This window comes from Aspergillus lucknowensis (assembly GCF_044049455.1).
Source record: "Aspergillus lucknowensis strain CBS 449.75 chromosome Unknown BJX67scaffold_38, whole genome shotgun sequence".
NCBI classification, from domain to species: Eukaryota; Fungi; Ascomycota; class Eurotiomycetes; order Eurotiales; family Aspergillaceae; genus Aspergillus; species Aspergillus lucknowensis.
Window position 1 is genome coordinate 234797 of NW_027263582.1, and position 23307 is coordinate 258103.

At 52.2% G+C, this 23307-nt stretch overlaps 9 protein-coding genes across 9 annotated transcripts; 6 read left to right on the top strand and 3 right to left on the bottom strand.

Annotated features, from left to right (window-relative positions):
• Positions 1-1304: 1304 nt before the first annotated feature.
• On the top strand, positions 1305-2910 carry BJX67DRAFT_202667 (protein disulfide isomerase family protein). Its single transcript, XM_071025481.1, has 2 exons — positions 1305-1992; positions 2052-2910. The coding sequence occupies exons 1-2, from the start codon at positions 1479-1481 to the stop codon at positions 2639-2641; spliced, it is 1104 nt and encodes a 367-aa protein (XP_070883702.1). The 5' UTR covers positions 1305-1478; the 3' UTR covers positions 2642-2910.
• On the bottom strand, positions 2787-3480 carry BJX67DRAFT_360693 (heat shock factor-binding 1 family protein). The gene is made up of 3 exons (XM_071029797.1): positions 3319-3480; positions 3145-3244; positions 2787-3017 (listed from the first exon to the last, which is right to left on the bottom strand). Exons 1-3 carry the CDS (start codon positions 3358-3360, stop codon positions 2917-2919), a joined length of 243 nt encoding a protein of 80 aa, XP_070883703.1. The 5' UTR covers positions 3361-3480; the 3' UTR covers positions 2787-2916.
• A 235-nt stretch (positions 3481-3715) lies between these two features.
• Positions 3716-4977, top strand: BJX67DRAFT_383565 (EBP2 family rRNA-processing protein; the record flags this gene model as incomplete). Its single annotated transcript, XM_071033482.1, has 3 exons — positions 3716-3841; positions 3908-4595; positions 4664-4977. 3 exons carry the CDS (start codon positions 3716-3718, stop codon positions 4975-4977), a joined length of 1128 nt encoding a protein of 375 aa, XP_070883704.1.
• A 508-nt stretch (positions 4978-5485) lies between these two features.
• BJX67DRAFT_202928 (uncharacterized protein) lies at positions 5486-7730 on the bottom strand. The gene is made up of 4 exons (XM_071025485.1): positions 7354-7730; positions 6982-7247; positions 6737-6895; positions 5486-6679 (listed from the first exon to the last, which is right to left on the bottom strand). The coding sequence occupies exons 1-4, from the start codon at positions 7556-7558 to the stop codon at positions 5567-5569; spliced, it is 1743 nt and encodes a 580-aa protein (XP_070883705.1). The 5' UTR covers positions 7559-7730; the 3' UTR covers positions 5486-5566.
• A 322-nt stretch (positions 7731-8052) lies between these two features.
• BJX67DRAFT_383567 (pseudouridine synthase PUS4) lies at positions 8053-9302 on the top strand (the record flags this gene model as incomplete). The annotated part of the gene is made up of 2 exons (XM_071033483.1): positions 8053-8086; positions 8140-9302. 2 exons carry the CDS (start codon positions 8053-8055, stop codon positions 9300-9302), a joined length of 1197 nt encoding a protein of 398 aa, XP_070883706.1.
• A 5294-nt stretch (positions 9303-14596) lies between these two features.
• Positions 14597-15808, top strand: BJX67DRAFT_202957 (2-oxo-4-hydroxy-4-carboxy-5-ureidoimidazoline decarboxylase). The gene is made up of 2 exons (XM_071025486.1): positions 14597-15260; positions 15319-15808. The coding sequence occupies exons 1-2, from the start codon at positions 14860-14862 to the stop codon at positions 15515-15517; spliced, it is 600 nt and encodes a 199-aa protein (XP_070883707.1). The 5' UTR covers positions 14597-14859; the 3' UTR covers positions 15518-15808.
• A 290-nt stretch (positions 15809-16098) lies between these two features.
• Positions 16099-19331, top strand: BJX67DRAFT_383570 (WD40 repeat domain-containing protein; the record flags this gene model as incomplete). The annotated part of the gene is made up of 5 exons (XM_071033484.1): positions 16099-16294; positions 16432-16607; positions 16691-16848; positions 17018-17561; positions 17607-19331. The coding sequence occupies 5 exons, from the start codon at positions 16099-16101 to the stop codon at positions 19329-19331; spliced, it is 2799 nt and encodes a 932-aa protein (XP_070883708.1).
• Positions 19332-19680: 349 nt separating this feature from the next.
• On the top strand, positions 19681-20682 carry BJX67DRAFT_360699 (SRP9/SRP21 family protein). Its single transcript, XM_071029798.1, has 2 exons — positions 19681-19886; positions 19960-20682. Exons 1-2 carry the CDS (start codon positions 19806-19808, stop codon positions 20413-20415), a joined length of 537 nt encoding a protein of 178 aa, XP_070883709.1. The 5' UTR covers positions 19681-19805; the 3' UTR covers positions 20416-20682.
• On the bottom strand, positions 20683-22562 carry BJX67DRAFT_360704 (ribonucleotide-diphosphate reductase subunit RNR2). Its single transcript, XM_071029799.1, has 4 exons — positions 22313-22562; positions 21988-22236; positions 21559-21892; positions 20683-21507 (listed from the first exon to the last, which is right to left on the bottom strand). The coding sequence occupies exons 1-4, from the start codon at positions 22340-22342 to the stop codon at positions 20900-20902; spliced, it is 1221 nt and encodes a 406-aa protein (XP_070883710.1). The 5' UTR covers positions 22343-22562; the 3' UTR covers positions 20683-20899.
• Positions 22563-23307: the final 745 nt, after the last annotated feature.

Sequence of the window (23307 nt, forward strand, 5' to 3'; positions counted from 1 at the left end):
TCGAAGACATTTGCGCCAAAAGATTCTTTAGTAAGTCTTAGATCAACGCTCCGCGGATTATATTGTTAGGAAAGTTAACGACCCCAGTCCCTCTCATCAAAAGAAGATATACTTGCCAATGTTTACTGGCGGTTCCTACAATTACGCGGCTATATTGATGAAAAGCACCAGCTCACGCAGTGGGGCATGGCTTTGGAACAAGCCCTTTCAACTCTCGCCCCCGAAGACTCTCTGGAAGAAGCTACGTTTGTGGCTATCGAGTTACTCCGGTTTGGGGTTCTCAATTCCAAACCGTGGTTTACTCACGTATCTGGTGGCCCTATGAGAGGGTCGGGTAAGTTGGGGTTCGAATAACCTGGTTGAAGACGCTAATCTGACATATACTTCAGACGAAGACAAGTCTTTCAACATGCTGATTTCCCGCGTTGCCTGCGTTGGCAAGCTGCGACACAAGAACATAGGTTACTCTGGACCGCTCAGCCGACAGCTACTTTCTTACCGTTCTTTGGTTTCGGAAGTCCGTGCTACGTTACGGAACCTGATTGAGATTGTACTTGTTGGCCTACTTCTCGGCGGCGATGCAAACCGCGACCGGAATGATTGGACCGAGCTGGGTATCAGGTGGGTACCTACTATGCTGAAGGCAGCCGCCCCAATTGACACATATCTAGCCTTCCGTTTATTGACGACAATGACTGCGGACTGGGAATCGCCGTCCGGACGTATCTTGACGATCTACCCTTGCAGGAGGACTCAACTTCACCAGATGCCCGACGGGAAGTAAAATCGAAGGGCAAGGAATGGTTTCAGCACAGCGACAGTTTCACCGGGAATTTGGACAGGGCGTTCAAGCTCTGGGATGCGGTAGGTGTTATTCTCGTATTTTCCGAGTCAATGGCTTACTTTGTTCTCGTTGCAGGTCTTTGCGGGATCGCAGGCTGCGGGCAAGGAGTTCAAGGACGGGAAGATCTGGGCTGATGCTAACAAGTGGTTGTCTGAGCGGCGGTGATCCAATGAATATGTTTATGGATATGACCAATCTAAAGGACTACGCTGTCGCCAGGCCTGGGCTGGCTCAGAATCTACCTCTGATAAACCTACTTCCGATGCTGTATTACTAGTAGTTGGAATTGTGGCGAATGGAAGTTTCAAAAACTCATTGCTGTCGTAGACGTAGAAATTAAGGCTTTGCATATCCTGATAGAGATTGATCTTGACAGGATCTGGACAGTTTGACTGTGTGTACATGACGAAGAGCTCGTGAGCAGACAAGGCCGATGACGTCCAATCCTTCAGGGAGGTTACAAGTGTCCTCTTCCGCCGCAGATCCGCCCCAAGAGCTCCCGCGGCATCCACCATTATTAAGCTCCGAAAGCTGTGGACTGACTTCCTCCCTCCTCAAGTCTCTGACAGTTGACCTGTCTTCCCTATACCTTCCAAATACAATTCGAAAGACCTGACCACAACCTCGAATCAAGATGGCTCGCCTGAGCATCCTCTTCCTCAGCACCCTGCTAACCCTAGCAGCCGCCCGCTCCGCAGTCCTCGACCTAATCCCTAAGAACTTCGACAAAGTCGTTCTACAATCCGGCAAGCCCGCTCTCGTCGAATTCTTCGCCCCCTGGTGCGGCCACTGCAAGAATCTCGCCCCCGTTTACGAGGAACTCGGCCTGGCTTTCGCGCACGCCGAAGACAAAGTCAGCATTGCGAAGGTCGACGCAGATGCGAACCGCGATCTGGGCAAGCGGTTCGGGGTCCAGGGGTTCCCGACGCTGAAGTGGTTCGATGGTGTTTCTGAGACGCCGGAGGACTACAAGGGTGGTAGGGATCTCGAGAGCCTTACGGCGTTTGTGGCGGAGAAGACGGGAATTAAGCCTAAGGGACCGAAGAAGGAGCCTTCTAATGTGGAGATGTTGACGGATAAGAGCTTTAAGGAGGTTGTTGGGTCTGATAAGGATGTTCTTGTTGCGTTTACGGCGCCGTGGTGTGGACGTATGTTTCCTCTCCTCTTGTGTTTCTGCCGGGCTGTACTAATGATGGGATGGATATAGACTGCAAGAAGCTCGCTCCCACCTGGGAACTTCTCGCCGCCGACTTCGCCCTCGAGCCTGATGTTATCGTCGCCAAGGTCGACGCCGAAGCTGAGAACTCCAAGGCCACCGCTAAGGAACAGGGTGTGACCGGTTATCCCACCATTAAATTCTTCGCCAAGGGCTCAACAGAAGGCGTGCTCTACCAAGGTGGCCGCACGGAAAAAGCCCTCGTCGAGTTCCTGAACGCCAATGCAGGCACACACCGCGCCCCCGGTGGCGGGCTGGACGAGGAGGCCGGCACCCTCCCCCTCCTTGACAGCTTGGTTGCGAAGTACATCCCCACGCAGAATATCCAGGACCTTGTCGGTGAGGTGAAAAAGGCTGCTAAGACTGTTGAAGGGAAGTACTCGGAGTACTATGTGAAGGTTGCCGAGAAGCTGAGCCAGAACCAGGAGTATGCTGCTAAAGAATTTGAGCGGTTGAAAAAGGTTCTTGCGAAGGGCGGCTCGGCGCCGGAGAAAGTCGACGATCTGATTTCGCGGAGCAACATTCTGCGCAAGTTTTTGGGCCGTGAGACGGAGGAGGAGAGTAAGAAGGATGAGCTCTAAACAGGTCGACCCGAACAAGGGCTACGAAACTGGATCAACTGTACCTATGGTTACAATATGCTACGTTTAGGGAAAATTGGTGCTCGCTATATGGTGCTGCTCTTCGGTTATGGATACGAATGCATAGAATGATTGAATGCAACGTAATATCTTCTGCTCTTTCTCTTTCATGGCGCAGAATAGCAGCAGTAACAATATTTATAGGGTATCTCTAAATCATAATAATTTCCTCCCCGAAGTCGGAGGAGGCGTCACAGCGCGTAACATTATACATCTCATTTCGTAGACACAGATGGGGTGGTTGATTCGGTCCCCGCATCCTGGGCAACACTCAGTGACGCTTCCAGCTCGTCAAGGCGTCTAGCCATATCGTCGACTAGACCATGACCAGATTCAGTCAGTTATACACCTCACTACCTCAACGGGACTAACTATTCAAGCCTCAATGGCACCGCAGGGTGCGCAGAGTGGAAAAATCGTAGAGGCGGGAGGGAATAACTCACACTTCCCAAACATCTCCCTTGAAACCGTATCGAATTTATGTTGGAGCTGGTCGAGGAGCTCGTCTACCGCTGCGGTGAATTGGCCCTGAGCGTCTGTGCTCTGTTGAACCGTCGAAGAAGCATGTTAGCCTATACGTGAGATGTATTGGAGTCTGAGGGGATAATAGACCGAACCTGTTCTTCCGTGGAGAGTGATTTTCTATTGTTGCTGGACATTGTATACGAGGAATTGGAGTTACCCAGGTAATTGGGAGGTCTGGGGCGGTTGTATTTGGGAACTGGATTCTTTGAGGAGGAAAGTAGAGAGCTTCCAGGGGTAAAATAGCATCGATCAGTATGTAGCTCCTGCTTTGCGGCGTGAGGCACGCTCTGAGCCATGATAAGCCCGGATCAACGATATTCCTTTCCACAGGCACCAACGCTAACCACATCAATACTAGCAGATTCTTATCAGGCCATTTTATCAAATCGGGACTAGCTCGGAGCTCAAAAAAATTCCGGAGAGATCCAAGCCCGCAACTCAAGTCAACATTATTCGGCATTGTCTCTCCCATAGCCGATTTTAGCGGAGATGCCGAAGAGAAGCAAATTGCTCCAGGCTCTAGACGAGCGCAAGGGGAGGGATTACGAAGCTGAAAAGCAGAAGAAGTTGCTCAAGGCCGCGAAGAAGAGGAAGGGTTTGACAGAGAAGGAAGAGGTATGATGATTCTTTTCCAATGCTCGTTTTGAGACCCGGATATACAGTATACTGATCGTGGCGAAGGAAAACCCCAAAGCCAAGAAGGACGAGGTCGAAGAAGCGGAGAATGGCACAAGCGACGACGAAGTCGAAAGCATAGACGGCGACGAAGCCGAAGGCTCAGCCTCAGAAAGCGAAGAAGATGAAGAGAAAGAGGAACGCTCAGGCTCAGACGAAGAAGAAGAAGAAGAAGAAAAAGAAGAAGACGACATCCCCCTCTCCGACCTCTCCGAAGCCGACATGGAAGACGTAGTCCCCCACCAACGCCTCACAATCAACAACTCAGCCGCCCTATCAACATCCACGAAACGCATCTCCTTCATCACCCAAATCACCCCTTTCTCCGAACACAACTCGCTCATCTCCACGGAGGACATCTCCGTCCCCGACGCAAACGACGACCTGAATCGTGAACTTGCGTTCTATAAAGTCGCGCAAGCGGCCGCACTCCAGGCCCGGGGCTTACTCAAGAAAGAGGGTGTGAAATTTACCCGGCCCGGCGACTATTTTGCGGAGATGGTGAAGACGGACGAGCATATGGGGAAGATCAAGAAAAAGCTCTATGATGAGGCTGCCTCGAAGAAGGCCGCTGCGGAGGCGAGGAAGCAGAGGGATCTTAAGAAATTCGGGAAGCAGGTGCAGGTTGCTAAGTTGCAGCAAAGGGCTAAGGAGAAGAGGGAGGCGTTGGAGAAGATTAATGAGTTGAAGAAAAGTATGCTTTCCGAAACGCCTATCTACATGGATATTTGGTCTGGGCATCTGCTGATTTGATTACTGTAGAGCGCAAGTCAGGCACATCTGCCTCTGCCGGCGGCGAAGCAGACGACCTGTTCGACGTCGCTTTAGAAGATGCAGTGTCCGAGAACCCTCGCAAGCGCGGCCGCGGTGAGACCGGCGGCCCTTCAATAAAGCGCCAGAAGAAGAACGCAAAGTACGGCTTCGGTGGGAAGAAACGTTTCGCTAAGAGCGGCGATGCGGTATCTAGTGGTGACCTGCGTGGATTCTCAGTTAAAAAGATGAAGGGAGGTTCCAAGGGTGGTGGTGCTAAGAGGCCTGGCAAGAGTAAGAGGGTTGCGGCGAGGGGACGGGCTTAATTCATTTCGCATTTGGATTCCCCTCCTCGCTATGTACATTTTCACTGCGTCTGAAGAGTTGTACTACTTGAGGATACTGGTAGTAAGGTTGACGCGCCCCTGTTTGGTTCGGAAAAGCAATTGTCTCCATTAAGCTAGCCTTTCTAGACTTGAGGCTAGGGTTAGCCTCACAATCCACGTGATGCTGGAAACCTTTGTCGGGGCAGGATGTATTCCCAGAGTTAGAAGACGGCGATGTAAGAAGACTTGAGGGTCAAGCGTTAGCCTGTTCTTTTGGGTATCAGCCGATTATCTGGCCCTGCCATCAAAAGCTGGCATTGCCATCCGGCTAAATTAGGAGCCGGGTCCGGGCATCTAGTAGTTTGGCTTTGCGCTGTGTAAGATCCGCTCATTGAAGCTGAAGCCGACTGGGCGGCATAAACGCGCATCTTCTGTGCGAACTTAGACGGCTCTATCAGCTCATGCTTTCGAGGACTCGTAGAGCCACTTGATGGCCGGGGCAGCGCTGCGACCCGAACCTGGTGGGAGCGGGTGCACTACGTCGATATGATATGTTGGGGCACCATGGTCCGTAGGCTAGGTCTGAAGCTTAGGTGCCGATCTCATGATGTGCGCCGTTGGTCTGTCCATTGAGACCTGCAAATGCCCCATCCAAGGATCCCATATCTCGGATACGGCTGAGGAGATTGTCAACACGGAACCCAATATTAAGCCTCTGCTCTGAAATCACAAGGTCAACCTTTGCCTTGGTATCGTCCGCATGTGCGAGAGAATGATCTTGGATCATCTCCTTGCCTCGCTTTGAAGTACATTTTGGTATGGTCTTTCCACAGCCGGGTACTTGGCATACCCACGTATCTGAAGGGAGGTTGCTGCCATGGGAAGACCCGAAATCGGGAACACGGTCTGCAGCTGAGACTGACGTATTCCGACTTTGGAGGGTCTCTCGTAGTGGTGTCCTCTCGATAATTGGAGTCGAATCTGAGTCCGAGAGGATAGATCGAGTTCGGCGTTTTGCCCTACTTGACAAAGGATCCCGCACGAGTTCGTGGCCGCGAACCTTGCTAGGGGTCTCAATTTCGTCCACCGCGTCCTGGTTGTCATCGGAGGGTTCGTCTTCAGCCGCTGCGCTTCGAGTTCGCTTGCCAGTCCTTTTCGTGGCGATTTGGCTTTTCGGTCGTAGCACGGACTTCCGATGGCGGGGTCTGCGCTGCCGCGGCTGCTCACGATCACTCTCTTCATCGGACGATCCGTCGTCTTCAGATAATCGTGGTCGCAGGGGGGTAAATGTCATTTCATCCTGTTTATTCTTCTTGGATGTAGCTTTCAGCTCTCTGTAGATAACTTTCTTCGACCAATCGAAGACGTTTGTTTTTGCCTCATTCATGGATTCGAGGATGGCAGCGGCTGTGGAGGATATGAGATTCTGTGCATACTCCAAACTCTCGATTTCGAAGCGGGTCAGCAAGGTCGACGCGACAAGCTCAAGGTTTAATTGACGTTTCGCGAGGTGCCCTGCTTCCTTGAGATCAAGAATCACTTTGTAAATGGCGTCTGCTTGGGATTTCGAGACGGTATTCGTGTCTGGCGTAGGAGCTCTAGCTTCCATTTCTTCGTCTTCGTCCTCCTCTTCCTCATCGTTGCTTTCTTCCGTTTCTGCTTCTTTCGACTCCTTCTGAGCGCGTAGATCTTCGTAGGCATCCTAAGCCAACGTCAGCACATCATCCCAACTCGAATTCGGGCGAATTGATAGACATACAGGAAACTTCTCACAAAGATGCGCGAAAATACTCGTCTCCGCCCAATTGACCCCCTCTTCGCCTCTCATCATCCGCGAAAGCAGAAATATATGATGCTTATAGAAAACTTCGAGAGAATCGTCGCCATCTTCGCAGATCCCATGTGTGTGCAGGACATACTAATGATCCAAGCGCGTCAGGTACCTCTCACTAGAGCAAAGGAAGAGCCGGAGATAACTCTGTCCTCGGTGGTTGTAGTACTCACCTCATCACACAAATACTCCAAACTCGGATTCCAATTCCTCTTCTTCCTCCCCTTCGGCTTATGTCGATCCGTCAGGAAATACAGCAAGTCAACCGCCTCGACGACTTCGTTGAACATCGCCCGGTACCCCCTCGCCGGCGAGATCGAGAACCAGCCAGCCCGGCCGGCAACCCAGATCCCGACTTCCCCATCATTATACTGCCCGTACGCGAAATGGCTCACATTATCGATGACAATCCGCTTGGTGAGGTAATCCGGATCTTGGACTGTCAAGCAGAAAAAGAGAGTACGTTAGCTTTGCTTGCACAGTATAGTGGTGGTAATAAACTGCAGGTTGGAAGTGTAAGTTGTAAGTGTAAGTGTAATACACACCTAAATGCTCTTGCTCCTCTTCAACCTCCTCCAGACATCCCGTCACCTGGACGGGATTCTCTGGGGTCGCGGCGAGGAGATTGGCATAGCGCGACTTGCCGGGAACCAGGATTCTGACCTCGGACAAGCTGAATTCTTCCCAGTCGTTCTCGTCCGTGAGAGACGGGTCTCTCGCGGCTAAGACACTATCTTCTCGAGATGTCATGTCTCGGGGGGTTGCATGGTGGCTTTTCTGGGTTGGTAAAGGGGGTTGTTGGTCCGAAGGAGGCCTGGGAAGGAGACGCAAAGAAGGATGAGGTCAAAGCGGGTGGATGAGAGAGGGGAGGTTGATTGGAGAGGAAGAGGGAGCGAGGGGAGGGTGAAGCTGGTTGACGCTGGATCCATTGGGATGTCTGGTTCGGAGGCCGTAAGGTGATGGTATTTATCGGTTTCTTACGCTGGTTTCGGTTGTAATAGTGTAATTTATGTCATGTTTTGTACGACTGTGACCGAGCTTGATTTTACCTCCGATTAGCTCTTTGTCTTTTCCGAAGCCTCAATTGAAGGAAAAGTTCGAAGTGCCCTTTGTGTGGACGTCGGTACCTCTAATAAGGCCGTTATTAAGTGCTTCTATCTATTGCTTTAACCCCACGTCGAGTAGCCCTTACGCTTCCCCAGCCGATGTCCGCCCGTCGAGGACTGAGGCTCTTCCGCACCACCATGTCTGGCGAGAAGATCTACGAGGGCGTTTTCGGTACATCCTCTTCCCTCTCACTTCCAAGCACCAGCTAACAGAACTTGTGCCAGCCGTCCACAAACCTCAAGGTGTAACCTCCGCGGACGTAATCCGCAAACTCCAACACCACTTCAACCCCTCCGACCTCTTCAAACCCTGGCTCGAGACTGAGCGCGCCCGCCGCAAACGCGAGAGCAACTTCCAACGTAAACGCCGTCGCTCGCAGCGCCTCGACGTGAAAATCGGACATGGAGGAACCCTCGACCCGCTCGCGACGGGGGTCCTCGTCACAGGGGTCGGGAAGGGGACGAAACACCTCAGTGACTTCCTAGCATGCACGAAAACGTATGAGGCCGTTGTGCTTTTCGGCGCGGAGACGGATTCCTACGATGTCCTGGGAAAGGTTGTCCGGCATGCGCCCTATGAGCATATTAATAGGGATACGGTGGAGAAGGCACTGGAACAGTTCCGGGGGAAAATTATGCAGCGGCCGCCTATTTTCTCGGCGCTGAAGGTCCAGGGGAAGAAGTTGTATGAGTATGCGAGGGAGGGGAAGGTACCGCCGATTGAGATCCAGGAGAGGCCCGTGGAGGTAACTGACTTACGGATCCTGGAGTGGTACGAGCCTGGGACACATGAGTTTAAATGGCCCGAGGAAGCTCCCGCCGAGGAGAAGGCTGTTGCGGAGAAGTTGTTAGAGAAAGAAGATTCCTTGCCTGTTGCTCCTGCTGCGGGTGAGGGTGACGCATCTGCGTCGAAGCGCAGACATTCGCCTGCTGCTGCCGATCAGTCGCAGGCTGAGGGAACGTCATCTGAAACGAGCCCCGCTGTAAAGAAGCAGAAGGTAACGGCTGAAGGCGACGTAGCCCCAGCACCGTCTGGGCAAATGGGCACAACGGAGGTTGCAGAAACATTCACCACAGAAGCGCAGCCTGGTGCCTCAGAACCGTCGCAATCACAGCCCCAGCCCCAACCACCTGCGGTGAAAATCACTATGACGGTCACCTCCGGCTTCTACGTCCGCTCTCTGGCGCATGATCTAGGCAAGGCGGTTGGTAGCTGTGGCCTTATGAGCTCGCTTATCCGATCTCGCCAGGCAGACTTCAACCTCGACCCCAATAGAATACTCGAGTACAAGGACCTCGATGCCGGGGAGGGAGTCTGGGGTCCCAAGGTCAAGAGGTTTTTAGACGAGTGGGAGGCAAAGAGAGCCGCGGAACAAGTCTCAGATTAGACATTGTATTGTACAGGGCGTTGTCTTCACGTGAAAATGTATATTGATCTAGAAACCAGACTCTATGCGATTACCTGATCCTCGTGATAGACTTAATCTTTCCCTCAAGGAGTAAAGCCGCCAATTCAAACGTACCAACCCAGGGGTTATGATGAACACAAGGCCGCACATTACCAGAGAAACAGAGACTTTGCAGGGTGCAGGGTTCACCTCACTGCAATCGAGGTAAAGGCGCTCTAGTACCTATTCCAATGGCTTCCATATGGTGGATGTCCCAGGTTTACGTAGGCCAAGTTGCGTGTTCGTAGCTCTTAGCTCACAATAGCTTCTTGTAGCGGACCTGATTCGCGACCTCCCCAAGGAAGCCTTCGGAAAACGTAAAAAGAAAACGGGATTCGGAATAGTTATTGACGCTTCGGATGCAGTGTCAGGAAAGAAGATAGGTCAACATAAGAGAAATCGTTTTGAGGGTATACCGCTGGAAAGCATGCATGATGATAAGGAAGAAACCAAGAGAGGTGTTCGGGATGTGAAAGTGTGGAAGTGGGTACTCAAGGGGACGCAATTTTCGATCGAAAGATGTGGAAATGAATGTTATATGAGGGTTCAAAGAAGCTAATTTGACATGAGTTGTTGGTGAAGACTATGCGCATTGACAAGAGCTACTACAGTTAGTTCTTACTTCTTCTCATCTTCTCAAGCTATCCGAGACGGGGACTTACTTTGGAGGACAAACGCCTGGCCTTGTCGTGATTCGCAGGCGCATTGAAGAGTGCTTCCGTCAAGGAAGTCCAGCAGAATACTATTGGGAAGCTCTTGTCGGTCTTCGTCAGGTACGCAAGGAGTTCTGAATTCGGTTAGATGATACCGTTTGATCATGTTGCGGTTTTTAGAGTCGAGATTCCCTGGAGTCAATACTAGGTAGCCCTTGCTGTCGATGCGGATGAAACGTCGTTTCCAGAGGAGTGTATCGGGAAATTGGATATTCGCTTCGCCAATATCGATCGCGGCGGGGAGATCCACAGCGTTCTTAGGCCTTTCCTTAACGGATGGCATACTGCCCTCTTCCTTGACAGCTGGATTTCTAGAGCTGACCGTGCTTCTCCGCGAGCCTGAGGTGATTGAGGACATACGACGAAGAAGCCTGGAAGCGCGAGACTCTTTCTTCTCTTCAGGCGAAGATGCTGAAGTCTCGCTTGGGGATCTTGAAAGGAAATATCCGTCGGTTCTTGATGACACCGATAGTCTGCTCTCTGAGCGTGGTTGAGTGGCGGCTGGTGGTTTGGCTGAGCCTGTGGAAGAGATAGACATGCTGCGTGGTGCTGTCTTACCAGGGGTAGAATCTGGCGTCGGGTCGTGAGAGGCGGACTCCTCGGGAGTACCGCGCTCAACTGTCAAAGGACTGGCTTGTAGGTGAAGCGAGCGAGGATCCGAAGGGTCCATGTTCGAGCCGTTACCGCCCGCACTCGGGTCCCGAATGATGCGTGCTGTGACGGAAACAGAATTCGTGTTGGCCTGTCTGGAACTGGTGCTAGCTATCGAGTCACCTCGCTTTAAGCTCGAAGTCCTAGAGAAAGGCTCGGGTGTGTATGACGGATGTCTGGAGAGTGGAGTGTCCGAATTTCCTTTCCCGAGCGATACAGAGGCTCGTTTGCGAAGAGTTTCGAAGGAAGCTGTGGTGGGGCTTGACATGTTTTGGGAAGGAGGACCCGTTGAGTCGCGGGTGCTCGAGAGCTGTTCCAGCGCTTTGATGCGCTTTGAGATCCCAGACGATACATTGATCTTTTTAGCTACCAAGGGCGCTGCGCCAGTTTCAGCTGGTGAGAATGGGCTTGAAGTCGACCTGCTGGTAGCAAAAGTAGGCGTATTTGGGTACTGCCCGGCAGCACCAGGGTTTGAGACTGCACGTAAATGTCTCCATGCATCAGACCCAACCCGGGGGCTTTCACGATTCGAGTAGCCTGGAGAGAGAGGAGATTTCCCCACCGAGATGGGCTTGGCTTCTTCGACTGTAGCACTTTTTAGTTCTTCCATGAAGGAATCGTCCGAGAGGAGATTGTCGTCATCGGAATAATCGGGAGTTGGAACCTGGATAGGCTCTAAGGCAGGTTTGCGTTTGTCCTTTCGTGTTGCAGGGCTTTGTTGCTCCGTGTTTACAGCCTCAGATGTTGGTGCATTCTGTATATCATCGGGCGGAGAGGCAATTACTGTTGAGGAATCTGTCACAGACTCTGGTTGAGATTCGGATACTGGAGACCTTGGCAGAGGTACTGTTTGGGGGCTTATGCGCTCGCTTGTTTCAGTTGGTTCAATGGCCGTGGCCACCTCGCCTTCGTTGGAAACAGGGTCCTCGGGTTGCAGAGAATTTGTGGCAATTGCTTTCTCTGGAGGCGTTTGAGTTTTGTCATCAGATGGAACATCAGCAGCGGCGCTAGTTAAGCTGGGGTCGCACTTAATCTCGCTCTCGGACGGTTCGGTTGAGGCAGCTTGGGCTGGACCGAATCCTGTTTCAGGTTCGGGGAGGGTTACTTGGGCTTCTTCCCCGCCTGGGTTATCGGTGTTAGCGTGCTCCAAGGTCGGCGCTGGGTAAGTGGTACTGGGTAGCTTCTCAAGAAGATGGTCATTGGCTATGCTTTCACCCGTTTCTGCCTTGGGAGGGTCTTGAGGGGTAAGCTCTGTCTGACTCTCGTCTTGATCACGAACGGAGGCCGATTCGGTGGTTGCGGGCGCTTGAGCTTCGGGCTGTCGTGGCTCGGCGAGTGATCCCTTATCATTTTCCGAAATACTTGATAACCTTTGACGTCCTTTGTCGTATTTCGGTTTCTCAAGCAACTGGCCGATGTTTTCCTTATCTTCGCCCAAATCCTTGGCATCATTATTGTTCTCTGTGCTGGGTTCCTGAATCCGTTTCGCTTCTTGGGCCCTCTTCTGCATTTGTGACTTACGTAGCTGAAGCGCTTTCATGAGCCTCTCCTTTTCATTGGACGTTGTGGACGTAGATAGGGCACTCAATGACTTGGCACCGGGAGAGAGTTGGGGCCTCGAAATCGGTATGGACGGCGGAGGTACAAGGAGAGGAGGCACTGGCGGGATCTTGGCGGATGGGGTTGCAACGGGGTTTCCTTGAGAGCGAGGACGAGGCGGGATGGGGTTGGATTTGCGGAATGAAGAAGCCCGTACACCAGCGGGGAGAGCAGCGGTGGGGCGTGGCTCAACGCCGCGAGACAGATTGCCGGCTGTGCGAGGCCGCCCACTTCCATCCACGGAAGGTCGGGGACCTAACTTGGCCTTGGCTTTGTATCCTGCCGCGCGCTCAAAGTCCCGCAAGGAAGGTCTAGCGGATTGTGTAGATTTGCGCGACTCTAAAGGGGTGAGGGATAAGTCATCGCGAAAATTCCTCGAGGAAGTTGGCCGTTCGGAGTGCTGATCCAAAGAGACAGATGGCGTGAGTCCGTTGACCTGGACATCATCGGGGTTCGTAGGCGGGGGAGAATCAACGTTGGGTGTCTGGGGGGCGGTTGATACTACGGATGAAGGAACGACCGTGGCTTCCGATGCTTGACTGAAGGATCTCATTCGGGAATCCTGGGGTGGGACCTGTGTCGGTATCTGGGACGTATCCTTGGGAGCGGGAGCTTCCTCTGCATCTTCCGCGATTTCCATCAGCCTCCGACGACGGAGGGAGCTCGAGGAGGAGGTTATAGAACCTGAGGCGGTGTGTAGGAGACATGCGGACGAAAGTGCGCTTTCCGTTAATTCTGATGGTAGTGAGAAAGAAAATACCGTATCGTGGGTTGAGAATTGATCGAGGACAGATTGGAATTGGACGGTGGTTCGAGCTGTGAGGTTTTGAGGCTGTGTTAGCGGAGAGGGGCATTTGACGGCCGAAGACAAAGACAAACCTCGAACGAGTCGGGACAGGTCCTCAGGAAGATAGCTGAGAACGACTTTCCTTCGACGATATTGTAGAAACCCATAGAGCGGGGAGCATTCTTCGTAGTTCTCGATCGCATTTCGCACATCGGGAACTCCCCCTGTTCCCCGTTCATGGAGTGCTACTTCATCCCTTGACACATACCGTAGAAGAAACCTGGATGGAAGAGGCAACGCTTAGCAAATTCCTCTGATGGGCGACGGCGGATTGACTGTGATACATACCATCCTCCAGCTTCAGTGAGAGCAATCTGGTAAGCTTCGATGACCGTGGGATTATCTAACCCATTGAGAGACATGGCGGGAACCGCATCAGTCTAGGGGGATCTTGATGCGAAACCTGTCAGGCCGATTGTGGTTGTACAAGAAAGAGGGGGAGGGGGCCCGGTTCCTGGAAGGATTCGGGGAGGGCGTCAAGACTCAAAAAAGAAGACGAGCAAACGAGCGACGAGAAGAATGGAAAAGGGAAAAAAAAGAAGTGAAAAACCGAGAAATTGTCCCCAAGTCGGACACTAACTCGAAGAATGAGATAGCGTCCAGAACCCTCAACCCAGATCCCCGAGTGTTGCGAACCTTCAGGAGTTCAGGGGCTCTGTTAGTGGCCAGTTCGCTGCCTCCACTTTGGACGGGTTGGTTCCTGAACTCCTCCCCCAAATCTGAAACGAATTCGATGCGATTCTGGCTTCTCACTGGCTCACGAATTCTGTCCCTTGGGTGGAAGACTCGATGACCAGTTAAAAAGCAGGGACAGAGTACCAGGTCCAACTGCCCCGAGCCTTGAGGCCAGCCTTCCAATCGCTTTGCTTCTTTTCTGAGGTGAACAAACGGACAAAAAGCCCCCTTGATTGTCCTGAACCTTGAATTATCAAGACAAGTGCCAGGTTTGAGCTTCTTCACTCTTGAGCACGAGGGCAGCGTCTCTCCGATAACTTCAAGGAGACTCAGCACACTTGATTGAGGATCATAGATGCAAGCCAAGGTCGACGTCCAGCTGGCATCTTTTCTTTCCACCTCGAATCCTTGAGCATGGTTTGCGACAGAGTTTCATATTGACCCAATTTCCAGTTCCCCATCCGTTCTTTCTTGGGGACTTCCATGGTTCATGGTTTTAGCCTATGACGAGCTTCCATTTCCAGCCTGTGCTTGAATCGAAATAATGCTGGGCATCTCTTGGCGGAACTCATTGATGCCACTTTCTCGAGGCCTCGTAAAAATGGTGGTGTTTGACGGCAGGAGGAGAAGGCTTCCAATTGGAAAGACGTGTCACATCTTGAAATTGACTGACGATCTTGCACACTCCCTTCGGTTTGACCACAAGACTATTGATCCTTGGTCTCGCTCGGCTCTCAAGCTTCGAGAATGGCATTTTTCTCGAAGCCATTGAAACTCAAAATCGAATCCCTGAATTGCCAAGAACCAGACGCCTTTTCTATTCTCAGTCTGTATAGTTTGCAGTGACCTCATTCCGGAGGAGGTCTCCGCCCCGCCTGGGAACTCGGAGAGCGCCGACGCGGGGACCAGACAACTTTTATCAAGTTCTTCGCAGCCGTATTTTGGCGGATTCCTGAGGTTATTCTTACTGAATATATCTCGTTGAGGCTGTCACTTGACACCCCCATCTGCAATGCCGTCTCTCCCTCCACCCTCCTCACTAAGGGAGCTTCCACAGGAGCAACGATTCCAAGCTCTTGACACACTATTTGAATCATCACCAGAGCTTCATACCCTCATGGCCCCGGTTCTAGCCAATCAATCATTTTCCTCGTACCCAAGCTTGATAAATGCGGTGGGAGGACGGATGTCGGCTCTGTCGGCCGCTAACTCACCGACCGATAGGGATATCCTCGTGGGGATCCTCGGATCGCATCCCCGCCTTGGGCAGCCGAAGACATCCGCTGCCGAGCATCTGAGCGAACTGAGTAAGAAGGAGCAGGCGAATCTCAACACGGGGCTGGAGGAACAAGGAGAGACGCTGCGCATGCTCAATGCCGAATATGAAGAGAAGTTCCCGGGACTACGATTTGTGTATGATTCTTATTCGCAGGTACTTGGGAGAATATAGGCTGACTGGTTCTACGGATAGGACGTTTGTCAATGGGAGGAGTAGAGACGTGATCATCGAGGAGATGCGTGCAAGGATTGATCGCGGAGATAGTGACCGAGAGGTTGAGGAGATTATCCAGGTGAGTCAACCGGCGGGTTCGGAGGATAGTTCTGATCTGGGTCTCAAGGCAATGTGTGATATCGCGAAAGACCGGGCGCGGACGCTGGAGCAGGAGTAGAGAGATAACGGACGGATGTTCATTGCTGACATGCGTGGGATGCTGACAATACGTCGGCCTCATACTGGAGGATAATCTCCGATAATAATCCCCATGAAATTCCGGAAACCAACGACGGGGTTCCTTATTTAGAATACTTATTGGGAATGAATATTCATCTGGAAGAGTTGTGTGTTTATTTTAGTAATTTGGCTACCAAGAAGAGCAGAGAGTACGAGCGTTGATGAAATCATATCTCGATTCTCGCCATCTCCTCTCCGTCTCTTCCGCACAGGTTCCAGACTCTCGCCGTTCTCTCAAACAAGACAGGGGGAGGCGAGATTCGACTTAGCACGAGAGACAACGACCGACTAGCACGATCAGGACGGCTAATTGAAATGAAAATCCTGCTTGACAGCCGCGGACAGACGTACCACCAACTATGGCTCCTGTCAACCACTAACCCAAGGACCACGAACTAATAACTGATCGCTCCGCGCTTGACCCGCGTTCTTTTCTTCTTTTCCTCCTCTGTCTCTCCTTTGTCGCCCTTTCCCGTTGTTCACCCTCCTGCCCCGTCGCATATGCGATGAATAAGAGCCATGGCGGAGGCTCTAAGAGCAGACGGCCCAGGGTCTTCGGCGTCGCAGGCTTCCACCACCCGCGTCCCCGCGATCGTCACCAGCGACCCTTCGGGCTCAGCAGCCAACGACGCGCATAACGGCTTCGTGGACGAGTCCAGTCCGGTTACTCCGGTCAAGTCTGGATTGCTCCGATCCTCCCATTCGATCCCAATTGGTATGTTCTCGTCACAAGGCTGCCATCTCTGACCCATCCAACAGCCCTCCTCGTGTCCCAACCTTCCTGGAAGCCTGGTGATTTTGCGCAATGATTTCCATTCGCTGACTTATGCTTGCTTTTTCTTCTTCGCAAAGGGTCAGCGGCTTCCGATGTTGCTTCTGGTTCAAGTGGCAACCTACAAGATGCCAAAAAGCCCGCGCGACCAGTGCCTGTCTACAGTTCTGGTTCTGGCCTCGCTGGCAGAAATTCCGCTTCCTCGCCGACCGTCTTTGAAAGCGCGGATTCTAGCGCGATTGATCCATTGTCACAAGTAAGGGCGAAAAACTCGCATCCCCGGACATTCTGCACTCCGTGAGCACTAGTGGCTGATTGTATCTCGCTGAATCAAAACAGCATATCATCAAGCGCACCAACACCCAAAAGTCCATCCCGCTGAAATTATTGGGGAGAGCGTCTTACGAGGCTGAAGCTGGCGGGTCGGACAAGAACAGCCTCGTTGAACAGGGTCCAAGCCGCGATTCAGCGCTGCAGAAACCCGTAAAAGAGAGGAAGTACGTGGCACTTATTCCCAATTCCCCATCAGAAACGCGAAGCTCCATGCGGTGACCCCGAGCTGCGCATATAATACCCCTGATGCGCCCCCCACTTTTGTCTTTGTTTGCGCTCCGTCCTTTGTTAATTTCATTCTCAACTCCGAATGCCGGACTGATCACGATATAGGAAAGGGGTTTCTTTCTTGAGTCGCATTATTCCCGGCAAAAAGAAAGACGTATTATCCGATGACGAGGACAATGTATCGGAAATGGGTAATGGCCGAAACGATACCCATGTGGCCGCTCAACCGATAGGATTTTTTCCTAAGTTTCCACCGCCACCAAAGTACATTCGGGTGAAAGCGCATTATAAGAAAGAGAAGGCTTTCAGTCGGTTGTTCCAAGCCCAAGAACTGGAAGGGGCCGATGGGTCTGCGGTGCCAGATGATGATGAACACCCCGAGACGGCAAGCTCTCAGGGTAGTAAATCTACCGGGAAAGCGGTATGGGCTTTAATATTCTCGAAGGATGGCAAGTATCTCGCGGCTGCCGGCCAGGACCGGAAGGTCCGGGTTTGGTCTGTGTTAGCGTCGCTAGAAGACCGAGACTCGAGTGAGTCTGAAGGCGAGGCTGATGGCATTCCCCGGTTGAAAGCGCCAGTTTTTAAGGAGAAACCCCTCTGGGTTTACGATAGCCATACCGGAAGTATCCTCGATCTAAGCTGGAGCAAGGTAAGACCGATCTTTCCGTTGGCCTTCTCAAGCTAATTGAGTTAGAACAATTTCCTTCTCTCCTCGTCAATGGACAAAACTGTTCGACTTTGGCATGTCAGCCGGCCGGAATGCCTGTGTTGCTTTAAGCACAGTGATTTCGTCACGTCGATCCAATTTCACCCTCGTGATGACCGCTTCTTCCTTGCAGGCTCTCTAGACATGAAGCTGAGGCTGTGGAGTATTCCGGATAAAAATGTGGCATTTACTGTGACAGTTCCCGATATGATCACCTCCGTCGCCTTTACCCCAGACGGGCGGTATTCGATGGCGGGCTGTCTCAACGGGATGTGCAACATTTATGAGACCGAGGGCCTGAAGTCAGCGGGCGGTATCCATGTTCGCTCGGCGCGCGGCCGCAATGCAAAGGGCAGTAAGATCACCGGTATCGACACAATGACTCTACCACAGGACGACCCGAATGGGGCTGTGAAGCTTCTGATTACGAGCAATGATTCTCGCATTCGACTTTACGATTTTCGAGATAGGACCCTGGAAGCCAAATTTCGTGGCAATGAGAACACATGCAGTCAGATCAGAGCTACCTTTAGCGACGATGGAAAGCATGTCATCTGTGGCAGTGAAGATCGTAGGACATATATTTGGCCAATGGGCCCTGTCGAAAAAGATGCGGATAAGCGAGCCTTTGAAGTCCTCGATACCCAGTCCGCGATGGTGACAGCGGCGGTTATGGCTCCGAATAAGACGAAACAGGTACTAGGGCTGTCGGAAGATCCGATCTATGACCTTTGCAATCCGCCACCAGTAACGCTCGGGGGCCAACCGAATAAAGAGGGCGGCCGGCAGAACCGCATTTCAACAGCCAGTAAGGCCGCCCAAGAATCGCCGGGGTATCTTGCACGTTCGACGCATCCGGATGGCAATATATTAATCATAGCCGATTACTCGGGTAAGATAAAGGTCCTCCGACAGGATTGCGCATATCAAAAGCGCCGATATGATAGCTGGGACAGTCATTCGACAATTTCCCGGCGACTCTTGCGACGAACCAACTCGGCGCGGCAGAGCATCGCTTCTTCAATCGGCAAGGAATCTTCGCACAAGACGCCGTCCGAGCGAATCATCTCTTGGCGGAACTCCGTCGTCGGGCATGATAACAGCAAAACCCAGAGCCAGCAACGAACGAGGAGTCGAAGCCCCTCTCCGCACAAGGCTGTGCGGGGCGTCTCGCGCAACTCAAGTCCTGAGCGTGGGTCGTCGGGCGGGAAGGTGGAATCGCGCTCAGGCTTTACCACATCTCCACCTCCTTCCGCGTACAAGTCGTCATTCGAGAGCCCTCGAACAAGCTTTGCAGAAGCGCGGAAGCGCAACGAAACGACAACGAAGGAGCCACGTCATACGCCTACTCCCTCACGGGCGGCCGCAATGTTCAACAAGGAGAACGACAAAGAGAACCCCCTGTGGCTGCAAGGCGACCAGAGCTATGCATTTTACAACACCATCACCCGGGACGCGCTTGGCGTGCAACGAAATGAGCCTGACCTACTAAAGCCAAACGGGAAACTCAATGGTCGTGAACGCAACTCCACCTCAGGGAGCATACTGAGCAGCGAGTATGCATCGTCCAACGCCTCCGGCGATGAAAGCGAAGTTATGCGCTGCGATGGCTGCTGGGGAACGAACTTCAAAGCTACCAAGGGACGAAACGGCAAGCAGCGCTTGATATGCGTGCGCTGCTCGAGGCCAATAACGTCGCCTTTCAAAGAGTAGCCTCTTTTTACGTTCTCCTCCTTCTATTTTTCCTCCTTCTTGGATATCTTTGGATCTAGGCACATATTGGCGGTTTGAGGTACTCTTGTAGATTTGGCGTCAGATGTGGCATGTTGGATTGGATTGGATAGCTCACGACATTTAGCACATTGTATAGTAACGAATCTGCACGAGACTAAGATATGAATTTGAGCCCTGAGAAGAATCTGAACATAATTGCTGCCTAATCCACTGGGCTCAAATCCTGCCCAGGTGTACTTGGTCTTGTCCTCCAGAGCTGCAGCGGGCCCTCGCGCCAAGCCAAAAACCTCAGCCAAGCTCACTACCTGCATCTCAGCCCAGCGCACGATCTCAATTCCACAACCCCGGAATCGAACACATTTCCCCATTCTCCACAGAAAAAGCGATAACCGATCTAACTCCCTACATAAATAAGAAACAGACAGGCGGGACTTGAAGCCCGAGACAACCAAAATGCCCGCAACGCCCTACCTCCCAACCTCCGCCGCCTTTCTCAAGGAATCCTCCCTCCTCCTGCAAGCATACCCAGACTCCGTACGTCGACTTCTCCCTCAATTCCCTACCAAACCAATAGAAAAAAAAATAACCTAAGCTACCTGAAATACAGACCCTAATAACAACAAAATACACCTTTCCCAAACCCAAACCACCCACAAAATCAAAATCCTCAACAACGACGTCGCAAACCGCCGCGCAATCAACACCACAGACGCAAACGCAAACACCGCCGCAAACACAAGCACAAGCACAAGCAACCCTCGTCCTAAAAACATACAACCCAGCCTCGGGGATATGTCTGAAGTACCGCACCAACAAGGCCGCGGAGGTGGGGCGGCTGATCAACGCGCTGGGCTTGCTTGCCGGTGGTGCGGATATTAGTCGTTTGGATGGGGCGGGGGCCACGGCTGCTGTTGGTGGTGGTGGAGGTGAGGAGGATACGGGGGCTGCGAATGCGAATGCGACTGCGGCCGGGGCTGCGGTTTCTACGGGTGCGGGTGCCAATACGGGTGCGGGCGTTGGGAAAGGGAAGGGGAAGAGGAAGAAGGGGAAAGGGAAGAAATGAGATGTCTTGGACGGAGGTTGGGGATGGAGTAGGCTGTTTGATTTGAGATGGTTTATTGCGTACGGTTGGAATGGGTGGCTCGTCTGATATCGGCGGGCAGGCGCTCCGGGACTTGTCTTGTCCTCCCGAACTCATATCTCGGCTGAGGCACAAGAGAAGGGGAATCTTTCCGAAGTGACTCTGCGGCTTCACCTCTCAGGAGGCTGTGCGGCAATGGCAACGCCGTCAGAGGGCCCAACTCTCTACTGTACATCGCTGTCTCTAAATATCCAAAGTACACTTGATATCCTATTCACTAGATACATGCCACATCCCATACCGTAGACGCATGAAACGGACAGCTCCGATTATTAAACAAAGGAAATGCCACCTATTCAAACGCCGAGCCCATGCGTATCTTTCAAGAATCATAAATCAATAAACCGCGCAGAGTCAAAAACAGAAGCGGAGAGGGGTGATAACCCTGGGTATAATGTCGTGCTGTCTAAAAGTCTTCGTCGAAAGACAGACCATTGCCACTGCTGGGCTTGTCCTCTTCTTGCTTGGTGTCCTTCTTGGTGCTAGCCATGACACCCGCCTTCTGGTAGTCACCGACACGCTTCTCGAAGAAGTTGGTCTTACCCGCTAGCGAGATGGACTCCATGAAGTCAAAGGGGTTGGTGGCGTTGAAGTACTTCTTGTTGCCAAGAGCGACCAGGAGCCGGTCAGCAACGAATTCGATGTACTGGCACATCAGCTTTGAGTTCATGCCGAGAAGGGCACAAGGAAGAGCATCTGTCAAAAACTCCTTCTCAATAGCGACAGCCTCAACAATGATATCCTCGACGATCTTCTTGGATGGACGCCAGTTCAAGTGTGAGAATAGCAGGCAGGCGAAGTCGGTGTGGAGACCCTCGTCACGGGATATAAGCTCGTTGGAGAAGGTGAGACCGGGCATCAGACCACGCTTTTTCAACCAGAAGATAGAGGCGAAAGAGCCAGAGAAGAAGATACCCTCAACCGCAGCGAAAGCAACCAGGCGCTGGGCGAAGGTGGATTCCTGGTCCTGGATCCACTTGAGAGCCCAGTCGGCCTTCTTCCGAATGCAAGGAACTTTTTATCGCGTTAGTACGAGATCACTCGAACAACTACCATGAGACTTACTCGTATCAATGGCATCAAAGAGGTAGGTGCGCTGCTTCGGCTCCTTGATATAGGTATCAATGAGTAGAGAGTAGGTCTCTGCATGAATGTTCTCAATCATGATCTGGAAGCCGTAGAAACAACGAGCTTCGGGGACCTGCACTTCGCCGCTAAAACGCTCCAGCAGGTTCTCGTTGACAATGCCATCGGAAGCGGCAAAGAAAGCCAGGACGCGGGAAATGAAGAATCGCTCGTCGTCATTCAGGCGGTTGTTCCAATCGTGAAGGTCCTTTGACAAATCGATCTCTTCGGCAGTCCAGAACGACGCTTCGGCCTTCTTGTACATTTGCCAGATCTACAAAAGAAAATGCGTCAGTCCATATCGCTCATCAAGGCGCTGGGGGAAATTCCACTTTACGCGTGACGCGTGGTGTGTCGTGCCGCACTTACCTCATGATACTTGATAGGGAACAGAACAAAACGGTGGGGGTTCTCTTGAAGCAGAGGCTCATTGGCCTCAATTTCTCGAGCAGTAAGGGCAGCCTTGGAGACTTCAACGGGTTTCTCCGCAGCGGGCTTGGTGATGGTCGCGTCGACGATGGGGGTCGAGACGGCGGCGTTCTCCTTCCCTGTAGCTTCGAAGTTAAGCTTCTTGACGGGAGAGTCGTTCATCTTGAGGTTCTCAAGAGAAGTAGCAGCCTATTTGGAGCAATTGTAAGTTACCGTCCACGCTCGCGACGCGTCTGTAGTCGACAAGGCGTGACCAGTGACGTACCTGCTTTGAGGGTGTGACCTGCGCAGACATTGTGAAGGAGATGTGGGTGAAGAAATGAAGACAGCGGGGGACGAAGAAGAGATCACACAAGGAGTCGGATGGTTCCAAGGTTTGAGGAATGGGATGAAGAGAAAACAGGTGCTGAGAGGGAGGATGGAGCGACAAGAAATACTTGCCCTTGCAGCTGGACGTGATCGTTAGCGCGACGGGCTAAGTCACGTCGCACGTGATTTAGCGCGACTCTTGTGGCTGGCGGAAATGTAATGTCCAGCCTCAGGCAACAAAGCTACTTCGCGTCCATACAAAACACGACGACACCGAGTCAGTCTTTCTCAGGCCACTGCTCGTCGATTCGATCCGATTCATAATCTCCACTGTCAATTCGTCTCCACATACCTATTATTGGCTCCCGAAAACATTGCTGTCGATGGTCCCGAATGCTCAGCCTGATTTTTCGCATCTGCCTGCGGTGCCTGCATGTGCCTAATCTTATCTGATCATCTCGACCATCTCCAACCACAATTCTTCCACGCGTGCTCTCTTCTCAACCAATTTTTCCTCATTTCTTGCTGTATTTGACACTGAGGATGGCCCCTTCAATCTGACCCGCGATAATTCATACACCAATTTCTCACTGGGACTGGTACGCAGGAGCTCGTCGCGCGCGACTAGCCCGCGGTACCGCCGGCTCCTTACAGACAAAGAATTACCCACTAACCCCCACAAAAAAGTCAAAGCTGGTCCTTCATAATCCTCGAGTAAGCTGACTTTTCTCGGCGGAAATCCCTTGTTGACGCTTCCTTTGACGCGATGTACCCACCGTCCATCGGTGGACTCGGACGCTCATTTGTAGATAGGGCTATATCGGCGTCGAACGTTGGATTTACGGACTTGAGAACAAGGATCCGTCCGAATGCTAAAGTAATGAATAGAAAAGGAAAGAAAGTAATTTGTAACCCACACCCCGGACTTGCGATCGCTGTCTTGTTCCTGAT

Bases quoted from the DNA above. Each gene is read 5' to 3' on its own strand.
- BJX67DRAFT_360704 (XM_071029799.1), bottom strand. From the start codon at position 22,342: ATGTCTGCGCAGGTCACACCCTCAAAGCAG. The intron at 22,237-22,312 runs GTACGTCACTGG...TGCTCCAAATAG, and splicing joins AGGTCACACCCTCAAAGCAG to GCTGCTACTTCTCTTGAGAA. The intron at 21,508-21,558 runs GTAAGTCTCATG...CGCGATAAAAAG, and splicing joins CTTTGATGCCATTGATACGA to TTCCTTGCATTCGGAAGAAG.
- BJX67DRAFT_360699 (XM_071029798.1), top strand. From the start codon at position 19,806: ATGCCCGCAACGCCCTACCTCCCAACCTCCGCCGCCTTTCTCAAGGAA. The intron at 19,887-19,959 runs GTACGTCGACTT...CCTGAAATACAG, and splicing joins TGCAAGCATACCCAGACTCC to ACCCTAATAACAACAAAATA.
- BJX67DRAFT_360693 (XM_071029797.1), bottom strand. From the start codon at position 3,360: ATGTCCAGCAACAATAGAAAATCACTCTCCACGGAAGAACAG. The intron at 3,245-3,318 runs GTTCGGTCTATT...ACGGTTCAACAG, and splicing joins CACTCTCCACGGAAGAACAG to AGCACAGACGCTCAGGGCCA. The intron at 3,018-3,144 runs GTGAGTTATTCC...GTCATGGTCTAG, and splicing joins AAGGGAGATGTTTGGGAAGT to TCGACGATATGGCTAGACGC.
- BJX67DRAFT_202928 (XM_071025485.1), bottom strand. From the start codon at position 7,558: ATGACATCTCGAGAAGATAGTGTCTTAGCCGCGAGAGACCCGTCTCTC. The intron at 7,248-7,353 runs GTGTGTATTACA...TCTGCTTGACAG, and splicing joins AGAGGAGCAAGAGCATTTAG to TCCAAGATCCGGATTACCTC. The intron at 6,680-6,736 runs GTATGTCTATCA...ACGTTGGCTTAG, and splicing joins ATCTTTGTGAGAAGTTTCCT to GATGCCTACGAAGATCTACG.
- BJX67DRAFT_202957 (XM_071025486.1), top strand. From the start codon at position 14,860: ATGCCGTCTCTCCCTCCACCCTCCTCACTAAGGGAGCTTCCACAGGAG. The intron at 15,261-15,318 runs GTATGATTCTTA...TTCTACGGATAG, and splicing joins TTCCCGGGACTACGATTTGT to GACGTTTGTCAATGGGAGGA.
- BJX67DRAFT_202667 (XM_071025481.1), top strand. From the start codon at position 1,479: ATGGCTCGCCTGAGCATCCTCTTCCTCAGCACCCTGCTAACCCTAGCA. The intron at 1,993-2,051 runs GTATGTTTCCTC...GGATGGATATAG, and splicing joins TACGGCGCCGTGGTGTGGAC to ACTGCAAGAAGCTCGCTCCC.